General features: G+C 41.0%; 1 protein-coding gene across 2 annotated transcripts; it reads left to right on the top strand.

Annotated features, from left to right (window-relative positions):
• The first annotated feature begins 379 nt into the window (after window positions 1–379).
• Window positions 380–16283, top strand: GABARAPL1 (GABA type A receptor associated protein like 1). Of its 2 annotated transcripts, none has more exons than XM_064284628.1 (5): window positions 380–758; window positions 5643–5721; window positions 6975–7093; window positions 9313–9374; window positions 14768–16283. In XM_064284628.1, exons 1-5 carry the CDS (start codon window positions 669–671, stop codon window positions 14835–14837), a joined length of 420 nt encoding a protein of 139 aa, XP_064140698.1. In that variant the 5' UTR covers window positions 380–668; the 3' UTR covers window positions 14838–16283. The 2 variants fall into 2 exon arrangements, with proteins under 2 accessions (XP_064140698.1, XP_003410732.2); XM_003410684.4 differs by lacking the exon at window positions 14768–16283 and adding an exon at window positions 11417–14757 and having other exon boundaries at window positions 381–758.
• Window positions 16284–17211: the final 928 nt, after the last annotated feature.

The following is a 17211-nucleotide window of genomic DNA, read 5'->3' as shown; positions in this document are numbered from 1 at the left end:
TAAATAGGCAAAGCGCAAAATGCAAGCACAGGACATTTCTGCACTGGCCAAAAACAGACCCTAGGTCCCCCATTCCTTTTTTTCTCCAGATCCCGGATCCCAATAAGCTGGAAAAAGCTGGATTTTAGTTCTTTGTATTTATTTTTGGACTCAACCAAGAAACAGCAGGGAGGGAAGAAGACATTTTCAGAACAATTTTATTTCGTTTTAGAACGATAGTTAATGTCACATGAACATTCAAATAATACGTAAATATGTCATGGTTGCAGTGGGATCTACTTAGGAAAGGTTTAGCTAGAAAGAAGATACACTGAAACAGACAACGTACTTGTCTACCCCCATCCTGCGCTGTTCCGAACGCTGGGGGCGGGACACGGGGCGGGGTTTGTGGCGTCACAATACCAACGCGCTGCTGTGTTGTTTTTGTGTCCCCAGCTCCTGGGAAAAGCCGTCTGGATCTCTTTACCTGGCCATCTTCTACTGCCAGGCGAGGCGACCAGAGATCCCTTCCGAACGCTCTGCCAATAGTGTTGTGGCGGGAGCTGGCACTTCTGAAGCGATCCTGAAACCTATTGAAATTTGACGGAGAGGAGCAATACGCGAGAGACGCAATCATCAGCGAGGAAGGCAGGCCCCGTCTGGGGATTTTAGAAACCCTGCGGTCCATCATGAAGTTCCAGTATAAAGAGGACCATCCCTTTGAATATCGGAAAAAGGAAGGAGAAAAGATCCGGAAGAAATATCCGGACAGGGTCCCTGTAAGTGTAATGGGAACGGGTGGAGGGTAGGAGAGAAAGTGGGGGGAGGGTTGGAGAGCTGGGGGTTGGGGAGTCGCGATGGCTGCCCTAAGGAACAGAAGAGTCTCCGAAAAAGGGAGGTCTCTAAAAATTCCTTGACCCCGGACGTCCTTCGCTACCTGCCGGAGCTAGTGGACTTTCAGACTGCGGAGCTTTCCAAACCCGTATCCCGAGGGCCTGTTCCCATCTTCATAGCTGACCGCATCTTTAGAGCGAAGCCAATGTCTCGAGTGACTCAGCAGTTTTCAGAAAATGTGGCCTTTTTGTGCGAGAGTCATTAGTTTGGGGCTCTAGGTTTGCTTCGTTTAAGAACGCACGGAAATTACTATGGGAGCGACTGATGCCCTGGGGTTTGCGCCTGTCGATTTCTGCTATAGGTGGTTCTCCTTTCATCAATTTCACTCTGACCTGGTTATCCTTGGGCTTGGGAGGGAAAAGATGGGAAGCCAGTGGATTCATTCTTGTATTCTGTTAAGATTGGGGTAGGGGGTGGGGGGCACCACAAGACAGGTCTGGCTCAAAAACAAGGTCACGTTCTCTGCGCAGCAGCCGGCTTGCCTCATCATTCTTGGCTCCAGGGGCAGTGTGTAGTGACGGCCAGCTTTCCTGGGTGCTTAATCTGATCAAATCATACCTGGGCACGAGACAGACTGAGACCTTTTTCTGTTTTAGTCCCTGATTTATGTAGTTAAAACTAGTGCAGAAGGAAAAGATGAAATAAATAGCAAGGCATCTTTCAGCATCCGGGCGTTTTTCCCGTTTGTCCCCTCCCCCGCGCACTTGCCTGGTTTCCCTCTAATGTAGGCTGCGCAGCCAGAATGAAAGACAGAAGCCTGTGGTAGAGGGAGCAGCAGTTTTGGGGTGTTAGAGATAGAAGAGCAGTGACCGTAGGGTTGTGCTCTTTATCTTCAGATAGGGGCATTTGGATGATGTAACTGGTAAAGAAATTGCAATTATCTGATGTCCTTTCTTGACCTGCAGGTGTTCCTGGGCCTCCTCTAAACAGCTACCAGAGGCAACTTGGGGCTTAGCCCAGCAGTACAAAGCCCTCGTGGTCCTTTCCTATAAAGAGGAGACATCAGAGCCATCCTATTCCCCAGCAATTACACACAAAAGGGTTTTTTAGCTGGAAAGGGGAGCCAGCCTTATTACCCAGTAAAGAATTCTTCACAGTTTATTTTCCTGGTCTCTGGACCTTGGATGACTGTTTTAAAATCGTCCCCCAATTCTCGTGGCACCAATCCCAGTTTTCAGTAATAGTATTTAAAAATGAGAGCTAATATTTACCAGTAACTTACCCTGTATCTGGTGCTATTATAAGTGTCCTCTATATAGTCATCCCATTAACCCTCACGCTATTATAATCCCCAGTCTATAGATGAAGAATCTGAAGCACAGAGACATGAAGTAACGTCATATTGCTGGTCTGTGACCAAGCTGAGATTCCAGCTTCACCTCTCATGCATAGTGCTATGGGCATGCCTAACCTCCATGCCACATTGCTGCTCAATTTCTAATGTAGCTCTGTTACCAGAACTAATTAAGTGCCTCTCACTATTAGGTATTGGAAATAGATAAACTATTGCTGCCCTCAACAGTTCACTGGAAAAGTAACTCAGTAAGCAAAATGACTACAATTTATTCAGGACTTGCAAAGTACAAGGAACTGTGCCAGTTGTTGTTAGGTGCCGTTGAGTTGATTCCCACTCATAGCGACCCCTGTGTACAACAGTAGCTTCACATAAATGACAAACTGGAATTTACCTGTTCCTAAATCTAGTTAAAATTTCCATATGTTTCCCTCAAACCGAGTCCTCCCTATTTCAGTTATTTACATGCATCCATCCAGAATGTTTCAGCTAATTCCCTCTGTTCTTTTCCTGCCATAGTTTGGTGTTGAATGTTTTATTTCTATGCTAATTTATTAGCCATTACTCAGATCTCATGGCTCCTACAGTTATGTTTTAACCAGTAATAAGCCTCTGAACTGCTTACTAGCTTCTCTGCCTGTGACCCTCTTTAATGGTTATGCAGGGAGAAGAGCTATGTGGTCTTAGTTCTGTAATTTTGTTTCTACTTATGGCTTCACAAGGATTTCCCTGTGCCCTTGGGCAGAATCCCTAAGCTCGCTGTGATAAAGTGTCTTCCTTTATGGAAAAGAGGGGTAGAGTCAATGATTTCTCTGCTCTCTCCAGTTGGACCATTGGTGTTATTAAAGCAATCTTGTACCCTAATTGCTCAGAAAACCTGATTTTAGCTCCAGTCAATATCCCTTAATACCAAAAGAACCAAATCCACTGCCATCAATTTGATTCTGACTGATAGCGACCCTGTAGGACAGAGTACAACTGCCCCATAGGGCTTCCAAGGCTGTAATTTTTACGGAAGCAGACTGCCACGTCTTTCTCCCATGGAGCAGCTAGGGGATTTGAACCACTAACCTTTCAGTTGGCACCGAGAGCTTAACCACTGTGCCGCCAGAGTTCCTTCCATTTAAAAGAATAAGTGTGCTTGTGCCTTGGGAAGGAAGGGATTAATGGGATCTTAAAATTATGTTAATAGTTACAATGTATTGAGAACCTACAACAGAGCAGAAAACTGCTAGGAACACAATGTGTGTGTGTTTTTTTTTAATTCATAAATAGCCCTATGGAGTATTAGCCACATTTCACAGATAAGGAAATTGAGACCCAGAGAGGCCAAACAAGTAGCCCCAGAGCCGACTGTGAGAACTAGAATTGAGATTCCTGGAGACCTAAGACTTTCTGGTAAACCAAAAAAAAAAAAAAAAAAAAAATCCAAGGCCTTAATAATTACCCATCTCCCCCTCCTGTCCTTCTCCAAATCCCTATACCAAAAAAAAAAAAAAAACCCAAACCCGTTGCCGTTGAGTCAATTCCAACTCACAGCAACCCTATAGGACAAAGCAGAATTGCCCCATAGGGTTTCCGAGGAGCAGCTGGTAGATTCGAACTGCAGACCTTTTGGTTAGCAGCTGAGCTCTCAACCACTGTACCACAAGAGCTCCAAATTCCTGTAGTTGTCTTATTTACAGTCTGCTTTTTTTTTTTTTTATTGCTCTTATTTTCTGTCCCCTTTGTGGTTTCCATCTCTTATTGATAAGAGCTGCCACGTCTCAGAGTTCCTGCAAGACACAATGGTAGGACCCCTCTCTTTCTCTTGCTGTTAGCTGCCATCCAGTTGGTTCCAACTCATAGTGACCGCATAGGACAGAGTAGAATTGCCCCATAGGGTTTCCACGGAGTGACTGGTGAATTCGAACTGCCGACCTTTTGGTTAGCAGCCGAGCTCTTAACTGCCATGCCACCAGGCCTCCTGGTTCCCCTTTACCTTAGACTTTATTAACTTTGCTGCCTTCTGTCCACCCTTATTGTTGGGCCTTCACTGATTTCTCCACAAAGCACTTACTTTTTATTTTTGATTTCTGACTCATATCTCTCTAACCATTTTATTTTTAAATGTAAAGTGTGATCATGGCCTTTTGGTATTTCTGGTGCAGAGTCCTTTTTTTCTAAACCAACCCCAAACCACTGCCGATGGGTCGATTTCGACTCCTAACAACCCTGTAGGACAGAGTAGAATGGCCCTGTAGGGTTTCCAAGGCTGCAAGTCTTTATGGAAACAGATTGCCACATCTTTCTCCCACAGAGGCTGGTGGGTTTGAACCGCCTACCTTTTGGTTAGCAGCTGAGCGCTTTAACCACTGCATCCCCAGGGCTCCTTTCTTTTTTTCCTGAAACAAAAAATAAGTTTTTTCACTATTTTAATATATCCCCTTTATTTTAAAAGTGTCAAGTCTCATCTTCCATGTTAATCCCTATGTTTATTTAGTTCTTTATAATTTACAAAGCATTTCCACATCGAGTTTTATGGTTTACTTGAGTTCACATTATGACTTTTTAAAAGTTGTGTTGGAGAGTTATCATCTTCCTCTTACTCATTAAAATGCTGACGCCTAGGTTAAGTGACCTGGTGAAGATCACACAGCAGGTAGAGGGACTGGCTCAGTGTTTGTTTCTGCCTCTTCACTGTAACTTTTCTACACTTCCCATGTCTTCTATCTAGAATGATCCGATTTTCTAAACTGAAAATCCGAAGCCCATGGTTTACAATAGATGTTTTCCCGTATTATAAATTTACATGAATAAGTCTTTTTAATTCTTACATGTCTTCATTTTTTTTTCAGAGACGTATGGTCTTCATAAAATGTGAAGCATTGTGCAAGTATTTAGTGTAGATATTGAAAATACCTTAAAATTCTAACAGATAATCAATATTGGTATATGGATTGTTGTACGGACATTACATTGTAAAGTGTCATTATACCATAAAAACTGTTTAATACTTTATTTTTTCACTTAATAAAGTAGCTTGAAAGTATTTTCTTGGAAGTCATTTTTAAAAATTTTGACAAATTATATAATTCAAATGATATTATCTTGTACTTTTAAGAAATAGCATGTACGAGAAAAAAAAAAAAAAAAAAAACGAAGCTAGTAGGTGATCAGGACCATCTTAGAAACCCTAGACAGCCTCTCGATGCTCTAATCAAATACCTGAAGGTATGTCCTGTAGTATACCTTCCAGCTAACTTGTAATTGCTTAAAATCAAGGTTTCCTTCATTTTTATCACGTCTTCTCCATTATCTCTTCCTCTAGTAATGAAACTATAAGCTCACCAGAGAAACTCATTTCCCACATATTTTGTAAGGAATAGTGAGGGATGCGAAATGGAAAAGTCTTCAAATAGGGAAACTGCAGGATGCGGAAGGAAAAATACTAGTGTGGTAGGTTTTCACTCCCACTCTCCTTCTCTCCTCCCAGGTGATCGTGGAGAAGGCTCCTAAAGCCAGGGTGCCTGACCTGGACAAGAGGAAGTATCTCGTGCCCTCTGACCTCACCGGTAATGCCCCTCCCCTCCTCCTGACCCTTTCTCCTGTGGTGAAGTATTCTCAGTCCTTATTACATGCCTGGGAATGTGAGATGGAGAGGAAGTACAGAGTTGAAGAGAGTGAGTGGAATTCTCCAGAGAGCTGATTTCAAAAATGAATGACACAGTAGTTCTTCTCCCATCACCAATTCCCTTCAGCATTTCCTGTCACAGTGTCTTATTCGACTTACATACAGCAAAGTGCGAAATATTGAAAGGTCAGGCGTCCATTTTTTTTTTAACCAGTTTTAAAATCTTTGTTACAGTGAAATCAGTTTATTTGCAAAGGAAAACCAGACTAGTTTCTTGGACTGATGACATTTTAGAGATTCTCAGCTGAATACCTCTCTTGTCAAGTTCCAGTTCTTTGTGATACGTTTTGTAGATCTGTTGGGAATCAGAAAGAACATGTTTATTCTTTACCTTGAACCTCGATTCTTACTGTAATATCTGCTGCATTCAGAACACTATGGAAAGACTCTGTAGATATGTTTGCTACAGAGTTAATAATTTTGAATATTAGCCTTCTAGAATTTTTTCAATCTTCTCAGGAAAACGTACTGTCTTGAACCCCATTCATTGCCTAGCACTAGGGCGAGTTTACCATGCTAATACTACTGGAGCCTAGTAGACATCTTTCCATCATTATCATTTGTCTACGGGTGGAAGTGTAGGTGGAAGTGTATTTTAAGTCAGAATTAAACAATAGTGAGAATGTTTTGGTTGAATATACATGGTATTCCTTCAAAGTAGTTCTCAGGCCTTAGGTCTGAAATAGGGTAAAGGCAAAAAGGATTGAGGAGTAGACTCATGTCTTTTGAGTTTCACTTTTTATTTCTAAAGTGCTAGGCAAGTATTGGGATGTGCCTAGCTGGTAGATAAAGCTGGTACTTACAACAGAGAAGGAGCCCTAGTGGTGCAGTGGTTAAAGCATTTGGCTGCTAACTGAAAGGTGGGCAGTTCGAACCCACTAGCCACTCTGCTGGAGAAAGATGTGACAGTCTGTTCCTGTAAAGATGACAGCCTTGGAAACCATATGGAGCAGTTCTACTCTGGACTATAAGGTCGCTATGAGTCATAATCGAATCGACAGCAACGGGTTATTCCAAAGGGAACCAGTGCAATAGAATTTTTTTTTTTTTTCTGGGACTTACCCTTATATCAATCCCTTGTCTTCTTCCCTCTTGCATTACTTTTTCTGAAACCTTCTTCCTTCCTTCATCCAGTGGGCCAGTTCTATTTCTTAATCCGGAAGAGGATCCACCTCCGACCTGAGGACGCTTTATTCTTCTTTGTCAACAACACCATCCCTCCCACTAGTGCTACCATGGGCCAGCTGTATGAGGTAATGGTCACAGTCACAGTATGGCACAGTCTGGCGTTCTTTAGCTTTAGTTTCAGTGTGTGGTGATAACACACCTGGGAAGTAGGGCAGAAGGTGTTGTTGATCAGGCTCCTCTTACACACGGCAGTGTAAGGCTCCAGGAGATTGGATACCGCTTGCCCTTTAGGATTGAGCGCCCTACTAGGTCCAATCCTTTTGAATTCTCCTCTCAGTTCTGCTTTACTGTGGTGTTTCAATATTGGGTTGTCTTTATTGCACTAGCAGAAAGTGATTCCCGATTACAAATAATTTGTCTTCCCAGTGCTGTTCCTGTCATTCTTACTGGTGACATATAACTTGTAAATGAACTCTGCATTTAGGTTCCAGTTCATTATTTTATTCCTATTTAGCAATAGACTAAGAAAACAGTAAAGTAAAGCTAACCCCTTCTACCTCTGAAGCCAGCCTCTTCAAACTCTGATAGTTTGCCTTAAAAGTTAGCTCCTTTTGTGGAGACGAGAGAGAGGAAAAAAAAAAAAAAAGTTAGCTCCTTCTATAAACACTGAAGTTTTGGCTTAAAACATCCACATAGACTCACACAAGGGAAGCTTTTCTTGTAAGAATGGAACTAAGATGAAGAAGCAGATTCCCCACATCTGGGCACTGGTGAATCCAACTGTAGAATTAATTTGTCTTAGCACATAAACTCAGTTGGAGAAAATTATTTTATTTCACTGGTATTTCCTAAAGGATTTACATAAGATGTTGCCTTCCCTTTGTGCCCTGTTAGCAAATTATACAGCTAAACCTGTGAGAGCCAGAACTCTACAGGACCGTGTTGTTTTCCTGGGTCTCCAAAGTTTTCTGCTGTTGACAGGGTGCACTCTGACCACTTTTCCTCTTGTTTTAGTGGAAAATATTTGTGTTTTCCTTCTCTGACAGGTTACTGCCTTACACAGGTTCCAGCTTTCACAGTTTTACTGTATAAATTTCTAACAACCTCTAATGTTTTATTCTATAGTGTATATTCCACAGGAGTATATATTCACTGGGAGCCCTCGTGCAACAGTGGTTAAGAGCTGCGACTGCTAACTAGAAGGCCAGCAGTTTGAATACACCAGTTGCTCCTTGGAAATCCAAGGGGTAGTTCTACTCTATTCTGCAGGGTATCTCTGAGTCAGAACCGACTGGACGGCAATGAGTTATATATTCTTTAGTAGTACATGTTTTATCTATATTCTTTTTACCAGAATGAGCTTTTTCAAAAAATTTTGTGTTTTTAATCTTTTAACCTTTTTTACTGAGGTGATATTGATATAAGTGTAAGCATTTTTAAAGTGAACAATTCAGTGGCGTTTAGTACATTCACAATGTTGTGCGACCATAACCTCTGTCTTGTTCTGAAATATTTTCATCACCCCAGAAAGAAGCTGGTGCCCATTAAGCTGTTGTTCCTTATTCAGCCTCTGGCAAGCATGGAATCTGCTTTCTGTTTGTATGGATTTACCTATTTTGGATATTTCATTTAAATGAAATCATATAATATGTACCCTTTGGGTGTGGCTTTTTTCACTTAGCATAATATTTTTGAGGTTCATCCATGTTTAGCATGTATCAGTACTTCATTTATTTTTATAACTAAATAATACTCCATTGTATTTATATACCACAATGTGTTTATCTTTTCATCCGTTGGTGGACATTTGGGCTTTTTCTACTTTTTGGCTCTTGGGAATAGTACTACTATGAACATGCATGTACACGTATTTGAGTGTACCTCTTTTCAATTATTTGCAGCTCTGGTGGCACAGTGGTTAAGAGTTTGGCTGATAACCAAGGGATCACCAGTTGCTTCTTGAAACCCTGTGGGGGCAGTTCTAGTCTGTCCTGTAGGGTTGCTATGAGTGGGAATTGACTTGACCGCAATGGGTTTTTTGGTTTTCAACTATTTGGGTATATACTCAGGACTGGAATTGCTAGGATGAGCTTTTTAAAAGTAAGGACTGTGCCTCATCATCTTCATGTTCTTGACACTTAGGTGTATTAGGTTCTCTATGAAGGTTTTTTGTTTATGAACTCAGAGCTCAAAGTTTAACTCCAGCCACATATTCTTTGTTCCTTTTTTGAATTGGGACTAATAATATCTTCCATGCCTACATTACAAGGTTGTGTGAGTCTCAGAATCCGAGATAATGAATTTGAATGTCTTTTCTAAACTGTTGTCTTATCTCTTCCCCTAGGACAACCATGAGGAGGACTATTTTCTGTATGTGGCCTACAGCGATGAGAGTGTCTATGGGAAGTGAGTGGTGGAAGCCCAGCAGATGGGAGCACCTGGACCTGGGGGTTAGGGGGAGGGGTGTGTGTGGGACTTGGGGGGAAGAGAGGAAGGGCTCCCACCATGAGGAGACAGAAGGCGAAGACATCTGGAAACACTACACTGCACACACCGTCATCATATTTTCACATGCTCACTTGATGTTTTATGCTGCTTCCTTGGCCCAGGGGGAAAGCATGTTAGGACCCAGCTGTTGGATTGGCTTTGATAGATGAATGGCAATGACATAATTCACAGCATTGCTGTGAATTAATTTTTGTGTGATTTCATAGAAAGGTCAGGAGTTGGGGCAAGTTGGGGCCAGAGAAGATTGCAGTCCAGCAGCAACTTCCTATTCCCCCTTCTCTTTGGGCAGAGATTCTATTTTTGACATTTGCACAAGATGGCAGGGGAGAGGGGATAGGAATGTTTTAGGACTACTGGTAGTGGACCATTCCTGGGGACCAAAAGAGAAACCCACTATATTTCAAGCATTGTGACCCCGATCTCTCCTATTTCCACACCTCCATCCCATCCCAGTTATAATCTCACACACATACATCACACCCTGGTGGTGGCGATAGACTTCAGACATCAGAGCTTGAGCACTCTTACTTTTGGAAAACGGGTGAGGTTATGATTTTGAAGATAGTTTTGATAACATTAAACTGGAATTGACTGACATGAAGCATCTCTATCTAACCTGCTCCTTATCTGGTACCCTTTATCTCACATCTTACCTTTGACTTTATTGAGTCTCAGATATTTCCAGTTGCGGGCTAAAACCACTTCCGTAGCATGTCCCAAACTTGGCTCCATGTATAGGGACAGAGATGTCTTAACATATTGAAGGGGCAGGCATGAGGCAAGACAGATCATCTGTACCTCTCACTCATCCAGAATTCTTGCTCCCTTACTGCTTGATTTCCACTATCCCTTTGGTCTTGCACACACACGAATGCTAAGAGATGGCCAGCTGCTTTGCTCCTTTGGTTTTCATCCACTGCAGCTGCCAGTTAGACAAGTGTGGGGGGATGACTTTAGTAATTCATGGGGTTCTGTTGATTCTGATTATTTTCACTTTAGGGGTTATGATGTGGGGTGGGGGTGGGGAGCAGGAATTGCACTCAGACATGACATTTCAATCATCTCTGCTAATGAAAAGAGTCCTTCCTATTGGGGGAAATCTGTTGTGTCGGTTCTGTCAGCTGCAGGTTCTTGTATAACAAAGTGTATGCTGTCAGGCCAAGGAAATAAAATAATTGCATAACTGAAAAAAACCCATCATGGCTTCAGAAACATTACCTTTATTTAGTGTGCATTAGAATAGATGGTAACGTGGATTCTCTGAGCAGAAAACTTGAGTGGGGCGTGGCTGTCAGCAATGAATACTCACCTATGGCCAAATGTGTGTATGTTTACTCTTTTTGAGAAGTTATTATCCAAAGGTGAGTGCTATGGTGAAGCCCTAGGTCTGATGCGTTGGTGTGTGCATGATTTTTTTCCTTCACAGTAAGTGCTTTGTCATGCTTTATGTGTTTCTCAAAGCTGAAGTTGGAAGACTGCCTACAGTTGAATATCTGGGGTGGGGGTGAGGAAGTGCCTATTAAAAATGCAGACACCTGGGCCTTGTCCTAGATTTAGCTGACTCATAATTTCAATGTAGGCGTCTGCATTATTAACAAGGTCCCCATATGATTCTGCTGCACAGTGAAGTTTGAGAATCACTGTTTTATGCACCTGATTTTGCTGTAAGTTCCAACCACACCTAATCTGCCCATTCGTCTTGATCATTATGATGCCATCATCTCCCAAAGCAGCATATGGCACTGAGATAAGGTTCCCGAGTCAGAACAAGTTTGGTGTCTTCTTCTGATCATAAGAAAGTCATCCAATCAGTCAAGAATCAATATGTAGGTAGGTTGTGGGGGCGCGAATTATATTAGACAAAGAAAAAGAGAGATTAGTTGAAATTCCTTTCTTAGAGAACCTTGAAGCCATCTCTGACCCTCTTTAATCTCTTGCAGCCATACCCCCAAGCGGTATCTCCCTCTGTAGAGTTTTATACAATATATTAGTCACCAAAAAGGAAGTAATGGCCGTAAAAGATCCATGGCAGGATTCCACCAACCACCAAACCATGCTTTGTGTACTGATTGTGAAAGTTCAGTCAGGATGGAGAGCAAATGAAAAAGCCTGAGCCCAGCAAGCACCACGTGCAGAAAATTATGGAAAGCTCCAAGGAATTTTGATGGTGACATCAGAACATTGAAAATGGATACTTGTCACTACTGACAGAAAAATTGGAATATTCCATGCCACATGAAAGCTAATAGTTAAATGTTAAGATATGAAATATATTTTGAAACTAATAAACTTACCTACTAAAACAAAACTTACCTAAAGATAAGGTTGGATGAATATTAAAAAGAAAACAAATGCATAGCAGATCCCAGCCCTCTAGCCACATCTGAAACAGCTCATGTACTGCAAGAGACTGCAGGCCACTGCTAAACTACAAGGTACATTGAGTTTAGAAGCTGTCTCCTCTAGGAGGCCTTTGCTTATTTCAGTCCTAGTTTTTTCTGGATTTTCCTGGTGGAATGATTTTATTTTTGGATAGCACATCACATACCATTTTAGACGAGCACTTTGATTTTATACATGCATAAAGTTTAAATAACTTAGTTAAGTTCAGAAGAACTTAACTAAGAGGTAGACTGGGTATTCCAGAGTCTTGATTGGGCTATGATACTCTGTCCTGAGCACCAGTCTCCTTACAAAGTTGCCGGGATTGTCTCAGCATCACTCCTGTTTCCTGTTAGTCAAGCTTTTAAAGCTTCTTAGTACCTTCAGGCCATTATTAAGAAAGTTTTGAACTAAAAGCAGTTTAAGATATGTCCTTCCATTAATCTGGGCCCCATTTCCCATATATGATTGCTATGTGGATTTCTGGGGAACAAGGTAAATGGTGTGTCAAATAGATCCATTTTTTCCCCTGGAGGATGGGATGACATCAAGGTCAGAAATAAGTAGACCCTGGTGGTGTAGTGGTTAAGTGCCACAACTGCTAACCAACAGGTCAGCAGTTCAGATCTGCCAGGCGCTCCTTGGAAAATCTATGGTGTAGTTCTACTCTGTCCTATAGGGTCACTATGAGTCAGAATCGACTCGACTGCAGTGGGTTTGGTTTTGGTTTTTTAGCTCTTAGCTCTTTGGTAGGAAAATCTCAAATATTTCTATTTATATGTAGGGTGAACATTACACATACATTTGCCAAACACAGTATGGTTTATGCCTTTTGTCCCAATTAATTTACCAATGGTTTCTTCTTTCACAGTCACAAGTGCCCCATATCGGACAAGAAATTATATGGTCACTTATATTTGTTATAAAAACTGAACTTTGCTCCCTCCATCAAGAGGGACACAGTACCTGTACCATCCAATACTGCATGTCCCCGTATATCTCTTACCCTGTTTCAGTCAAGACTAGAAAAAAGATTCCACTCTTGAACAGCAGACTATTCTGCTTTATTCCATTTTGTCCCCCATTACTGAATTGCTTTTTCTGCTTTTCTCCTTCAAAACTTGCACGCCTTAAAAAAAAAAAAAAAAGTTTATAGACTACGTTGTGAAATCAGAGGTTAAGATTGCAAAATAACAAAATATAAATGATGGGATGGTAAACTAATGTCTGGTGGTAAATAGGCAGACCGGTCCACTATGCAGTGCCATGCCCAACTCTGGGGGCCACGATGTGAACAGTGCCCCCTGGAGTAATGTGGTACACAATCTTCTGACTGTTGCATTGGTTCTTTGGATACCATATTGTCAGTTACTGCCTTGGAACATATATTAAGCTTATAATCCTACACTGTATGTACATCTTTAACCATCAGATATCATAGGTATGGTATGATTTGGAGGTTTTGGTTTGTGGAAAGCATACATGTCCATTTGCCCACGAATACAGCTCCAAATCAGCTGTAACAACAACAACAACAATAAAAAGTCATTTCTGGGAAATAAATGATATATTCATTTCATCCAGTTTTTACACAAAACTTATAATCAGCTACTTCTAGCTGTGTTTTCTTTCAGATATTTTTACTCTGACAAATCTGAACAAGCTATAAGCACTTATGTTTTTTTTTTTTTTAAGTTTCATGAAACCAAATATTTTCAGAAACTGGTCATTTTGTCCTTAAGTGCTTCTGCGTCTAGGTTGTCACCTCCAGGCAGCCCTGAATAGTCTTAGATCGTGCCTCCTGACACTCCTCCCCACAGCCCCTTTATTAACCAGGATATTACAGTGGAAGTTCTGTATTTGGTCAGTTGCAGCCTATGCCACAGTCCTATGGATGATGCAGTTCTTCAGAGCTTGTTTTTCTGTGTATTTTGGTGCATGCTTAAAATTTTTTTTAATTAAAAATCACAAATATAGGGTCACTATGAGTTGGAATCGACTTGATGGCACTGGGTTTGGTTTGGTTTGGTTTTGGTATTCGAGTCCCTGTCACAAAAGTTGAGAGAGACTGATGGTGTGAATCTATTTACCCCGTTGTGTCATAGCGCCTTGCCCCATTTTTGCTTCCTTCTTTTTTTTTTTTCTTTTATTCTTATAGTTATGGACACTTTGTGTCTGTTACTTTTTAAGGACATACTGCTGTTGTTTGGTGCTGTAAAGTTGGTTCAGACTCATAGCGACCCTATGTATGACAGAGTGAAACACTGCCCTGGCCTGCACCATCCTCACAATCGTTTTCATGCTTGAACCCATTTTTGCAGCCACTGTGTCAGTCCATCTCGTTGAGGGTCTTCCTCTTTTTCACTGACCCTCTACTTTACCAAGGAGGATGTCCTTCTCCAGGGACTGGTTCCTCCTGATAACAGGTCCAAAGTATGTGAATTGAAGTCTCGCCATCCTTGTATGTTGAGGTGAAATCCATCCTGAAAGCCATAGTCTTTGATCTTCATCAGTAAGTGCTTCAAGTCCTCTTCACTTTCAGCAAGCAAGGTTGTATCATCTGCATATCTCAGGTTGTTAATGAGTCTTCCTCCAATTCTGATGCCTTGTTCTTCTTCATATAGTCCAGTTTCTCTGATTATTTGCTCAGCATACAGATCGAATAAGTATGGTAAAAGGATACAACACTAATGCACCCTTTCCTGACTTTAAACTACGCAGTATCCCTTCTTCTGTTTGAACGACTGCCTCTTGGTATATGTACAAGTTCTACATTAGCACAATTAAGTGTCCAGAAATTTCCATTTTTTGCAATGTTATCCTTAATTTATTATGGTCCACACAGTTGAATGCCTTTGCATGGTCAATAAAATACAGGTAATCATCTTTCTGGTATTTTTTGCTTTCAGCCAAGATCCATGTGACATCAGCAATAATAGCCTTCATTCCTGGCTTGAATTTCTGGCAGTTCCCAGTTGATATACTGCTGCAACGACTTTTGAATGATCTTCAGCAAAATTTTACTTGTATGTGATATTAATGATATTATTCAATAATTTCTGCATTCTTTTGGATCACTTTTCTTTGGAATGGGCGCAAATATGGGTCTCTTCCAGTTGGTTGACCAGGTAGCTGTCTTCCGGATTTCTCAAGTGAGCGCTTCCAGCTCTGCATCCATTTGTTGAAACATCTCAGTTGATGTTCCATCAATTCCTGGAGCCTTGTTTTTCACCAGTACCTTTAGTGCAGCTTGTTGTAAAGACAGCCAGATTATTTTCAAACTTTGAAGTAACAGGTTTTGATCACTGTTAGAAGTAGTCAAATAACACCTTTCAACATGCCTTTGTATAGATGTGCAGGTATTTCAGCAGTGACTCACAAAAGACTTAAGCCATTCTCCTGGCCTGTAGAGTGTGGACCAACTTTGTTTACTGATTTATCCAAAATTGGCAGAACAGTGCCTGGCTCAAAAAATATTGAAAGAATGAGGACTGAATGTTTCAGTTCAAGGACTAGGTAATTGGGTTGAGAATAAATTATCCCGATGATACATCTGGGGCCGTTCAAATAACTTTGGGAACATCTTGGAGCTTAGAAGAATAAGAAGATTGAACGGCAGGAAATAGGGCTGGAATCTCAGCTCCACTACTTAAGCAGCTCTGTGACCTGGCCTACTTACTTTCTATACAAATGAAATTCTGAGTTGTCTTCTTCCCAAATAGACCTAATAATCACTACTGGTTATAAGAATGTGAACAATAAATAACACCCTTTGCAAACCACTAAACAGTATTATTAAATATTATGAATAAATTTCATCTAAACCTAAAATAGCAATTACTTAGCCTACCTGGCAAGACTCTTCTTCCAGATTGCCTTACGTTTGTTCTTTGTTTTTTATTCATTGGTGATAGCAAATGCAGAGTATGGCATGAGTCAGGGAAAATGAAGCGGAATACGTTGACTTGGAAGTCTCAGCTCTCAGACTTTGATGTGAAGCACAACAGTGAGGGCTATGTTCCTTTCTGTTACACTCTTCTTTAGAACTGGCTTTTGATGGTGGTTGCTGCCATTTATCCTCAAAGATAGTTTTCTTTATCCCTTTTTCCACAGCAGCAAGTAAAACCTAGCTATAGGACAGAAGTAGATAGAATGTTTTTTAGTTCTATCAGGATGGAATCGATACCATGAATCTTTTAAAATTTTTGGCTAACTACTGCTGTCAAGTTGATTTCAACTCAGCAGCCCCATGAGATTTCCGAGGCTGTAAATCTGTATGGGAGCAGGCTGTGGTGCCTTTCTCCTGTAGAAACACTGGTGGTTTCAAAACGCCAACCTCTCAGTTACCAATCACTTTAATCACTGTGCTAAATAATTATAAAATGTCCAGACAAATATTCATCATGCTATGCTATACACACATTTAACGAATATAACCAACTTATATCCACTGGGTTTTGTTTTTTTTTTTTAACCATCCTGAACAGAATGAACTGTGTAAAATACTTCCGTCCAATGAGGGTGCCCTGGGCAGCCTGGTGATGCTCTACAGGACCACTGGAAGAACTTTCTGCTTCCGGAGTGTAGTCCTGTGCTTCAGGATCACTAGTTATAGAATGGCAAGTTACGTGTCCTTTCTCTTTGCCTTCTTTTAGTCAACTTTATAAGCCCTAAATGGCAAAACCCTCAGGGACCCATGTTCTTAACTACCCATTAGTGAGCAAGAAGGGAAATTAAAGGGGAAAGAGAACAAACTTTTTTTGGCCAATTATTATATATGCATTGCTTAGTGTTCTCTCACTGAATCTTTAAACTTTAAGGTGAATATTTCAATTCAACTTGACTACGATGCAATGGAGAAAGAATACATTTTCCAGGATCAAATAATATAAAGCTATACAACTAGATTCAAACCCAGGTCTAATTCCAGATTTCATGCATGTGCCCTCATCATGGCCAAAGTAAATTAAACTCATTGCCATCAAGTTGATACTGACTTACAGTGACCCTATCGGACAGAGTAGAACTGCCGCATAGGGTTTCCAAGGGTGTAAATCTTTACGGAAGCAGACTGCCACATCTGGTGGGTTCATACCACCAAACTTTTCAGTTAGCAGCTAAGCATTTAACCAATACTCCACCAGGGCTCCTTTTCCTGCTTCCATAGTAATAGATATTTCAGCCAGACACATGGACGTCCAAAATAAAGATAATTTTACTTGCAGCTGTATATAAATGTGCCACTTAACCTCCATAAATTTCATTTCCTCATTTATAAAGTAGGATAATCCCTGCCTCTCAGAATTACAGAGTGAGGGTTTTTTGTTGTTGTTTTTTTTGTATATAATTCCAT

The sequence above is a fragment of the Loxodonta africana genome, chromosome 4, assembly GCF_030014295.1.
Source record: "Loxodonta africana isolate mLoxAfr1 chromosome 4, mLoxAfr1.hap2, whole genome shotgun sequence".
Lineage (NCBI taxonomy): Eukaryota > Metazoa > Chordata > Mammalia > Proboscidea > Elephantidae > Loxodonta > Loxodonta africana.
Note: the sequence above shows the minus strand (reverse complement) of the source record. Positions and strands in the feature narration are given on the sequence as shown.